The 1,625-nt window shown below is 45.2% G+C and overlaps 1 protein-coding gene across 1 annotated transcript in view; it reads right to left on the reverse strand.

The window, feature by feature from the left end:
* The window catches only part of LOC118327610 (adhesion G protein-coupled receptor L1-like), a 27,551-nt gene that overhangs the window by 7,341 nt on the left and 18,585 nt on the right, over nucleotides 1-1,625 (reverse strand). The window contains exons 12-15 of the mRNA XM_035661032.1: nucleotides 1,366-1,546; nucleotides 1,154-1,276; nucleotides 713-930; nucleotides 412-585 (exon numbers count right to left, since the gene is read on the reverse strand). Of these exons, the coding sequence (XP_035516925.1) occupies nucleotides 412-585; nucleotides 713-930; nucleotides 1,154-1,276; nucleotides 1,366-1,546 (696 nt within the window). The remainder of the gene's footprint in view (nucleotides 1-411; nucleotides 586-712; nucleotides 931-1,153; nucleotides 1,277-1,365; nucleotides 1,547-1,625) is intronic.

Below are 1,625 nucleotides of genomic sequence, written 5' to 3' on the forward strand. Positions count from 1 at the left end.
CCCTTACAGCTGCAACCCACAATTAGCACCCCCCCACGCCCACCACCCCACCCCCACCCCCGTGCTTGATTTTTAAACAACATTTAAAGAGCTCGGTTGGGGTGAAGTCTAGCTGCGCTACAGCAAATGGGAGCATAAGGGTGGAGTCAGGACACCTCCACTATAGCAGTAATAATATGTCACACAGGTCGTTCAAGCTCTTGATCCTATCACATTTGTGCAAATGCAAAATCAACTGAAAAATAATTAGCATGGCTGTTTACAGTGTTGTGTGAATATTGGCTTAATATATGTAAAATTAAACATACTCAAAACCCAAATAAACAAACAAACAAAATAAAAAACTGTAGCTTTAAATTGGCTTTCTGTCTGCCATGAAAGTGAATTGTTTTTGTGGTGTGTGTTACTTACAGCAGGCTGCTGATACGTCATGAGGACAGCATAGCTGGACAGGTGGTTGCAGGCGCAGGTAGTGTGTGTGTTGTTGGTGTGCAACAGGCGGCAGCCCTGCGTGGACCACCTGCCACTCCCAGAAACCCCTGATGCGTTCCAGAAAGAGCAGTTGGGACCAAAGTGGTTCTCCAGCTGTGGAGACAAACACACACAAAACACATAATTGTGACTAAAAATGATAATCGGCAGTATCCGATTCAGCACAGTGTTAGGAATCTGCTCACTTATATTCTGAGGTAAACCGATAAACGAAACAGACCTGCAGGTGCCTTAGAGTGAAGATCACTGGCTCGGAGAGGTACACTCTGTTGGATCCTCTGTGCACAGAGGCAGAGATGACATGGGAGTTGACTACTAGGCTCCTACGTCTGGCCTCGGACCCCTGGCCCAGCCCCAGACCGAGCCGCAGAGTGGAGTTCTGGGTGGTCAGGAAGGAGCCCAGGTTTTTATAGAGTGTGAGGACCAGCTTCACCTGGCCTGCAGAAGAAACCACAGAGAAAAGGGAGTAATAGTGAAGAAAGAGAAAAAAAGATCCATATTTCTATCACTTTTTCTTTACTTTGATTTATCACAGTCAAGATGAGACAGTTAGATTTTCATCCTATTTGATATGTGGAGAAAAATCATTGCTTCAATATGTTTTATAATTCTGAGCTGTCACTGCACAAAATGTTGATTAGTTGTGGTATGTGCCACAGACCATTGTTGCTGTACTGTTGCAGAGCCAGTGCTGATATCTGCAATATGCTGTCGCTGTCGTAGGAGTGAGGGAACGTCAGGTCCTGTATGTCTGCCTCTGTGTTCAGTACATACACCTCCAGATCTGTGCACACATACACAACAGCTTAACTCAAATGGTAATTTACACAATGTGTAGAGCAAAACTGCTAAGAAAGAAAAAAGACCACGTACCAACATTTGCTGCCCTGTCACTGAAACGGCCTTCATAGAGATTGTTAGCCAATAGAAATGCCCCTTTTTCTACTGCGTCTAACAGCAGTGATGCTGAGCGGGACTGGTCAACACTACTCATATCAGCCCAGGACACGAGAGCCTCCGGACCCAACAGGTTATCAACTGTCTGGACGACCGCCTGACAGAGAGAAAGACAGAGTGTTTTACTCCTGCTCCTAATCATTATCTATGTACCTGTCTATCTATCTATCTATCTA

The sequence above is a fragment of the Morone saxatilis genome, unplaced genomic scaffold, assembly GCF_004916995.1.
Source record: "Morone saxatilis isolate NCDOM2014 unplaced genomic scaffold, NCSU_SB_2.0 Contig17, whole genome shotgun sequence".
In the NCBI taxonomy this organism is placed as follows: Eukaryota; Metazoa; Chordata; class Actinopteri; family Moronidae; genus Morone; species Morone saxatilis.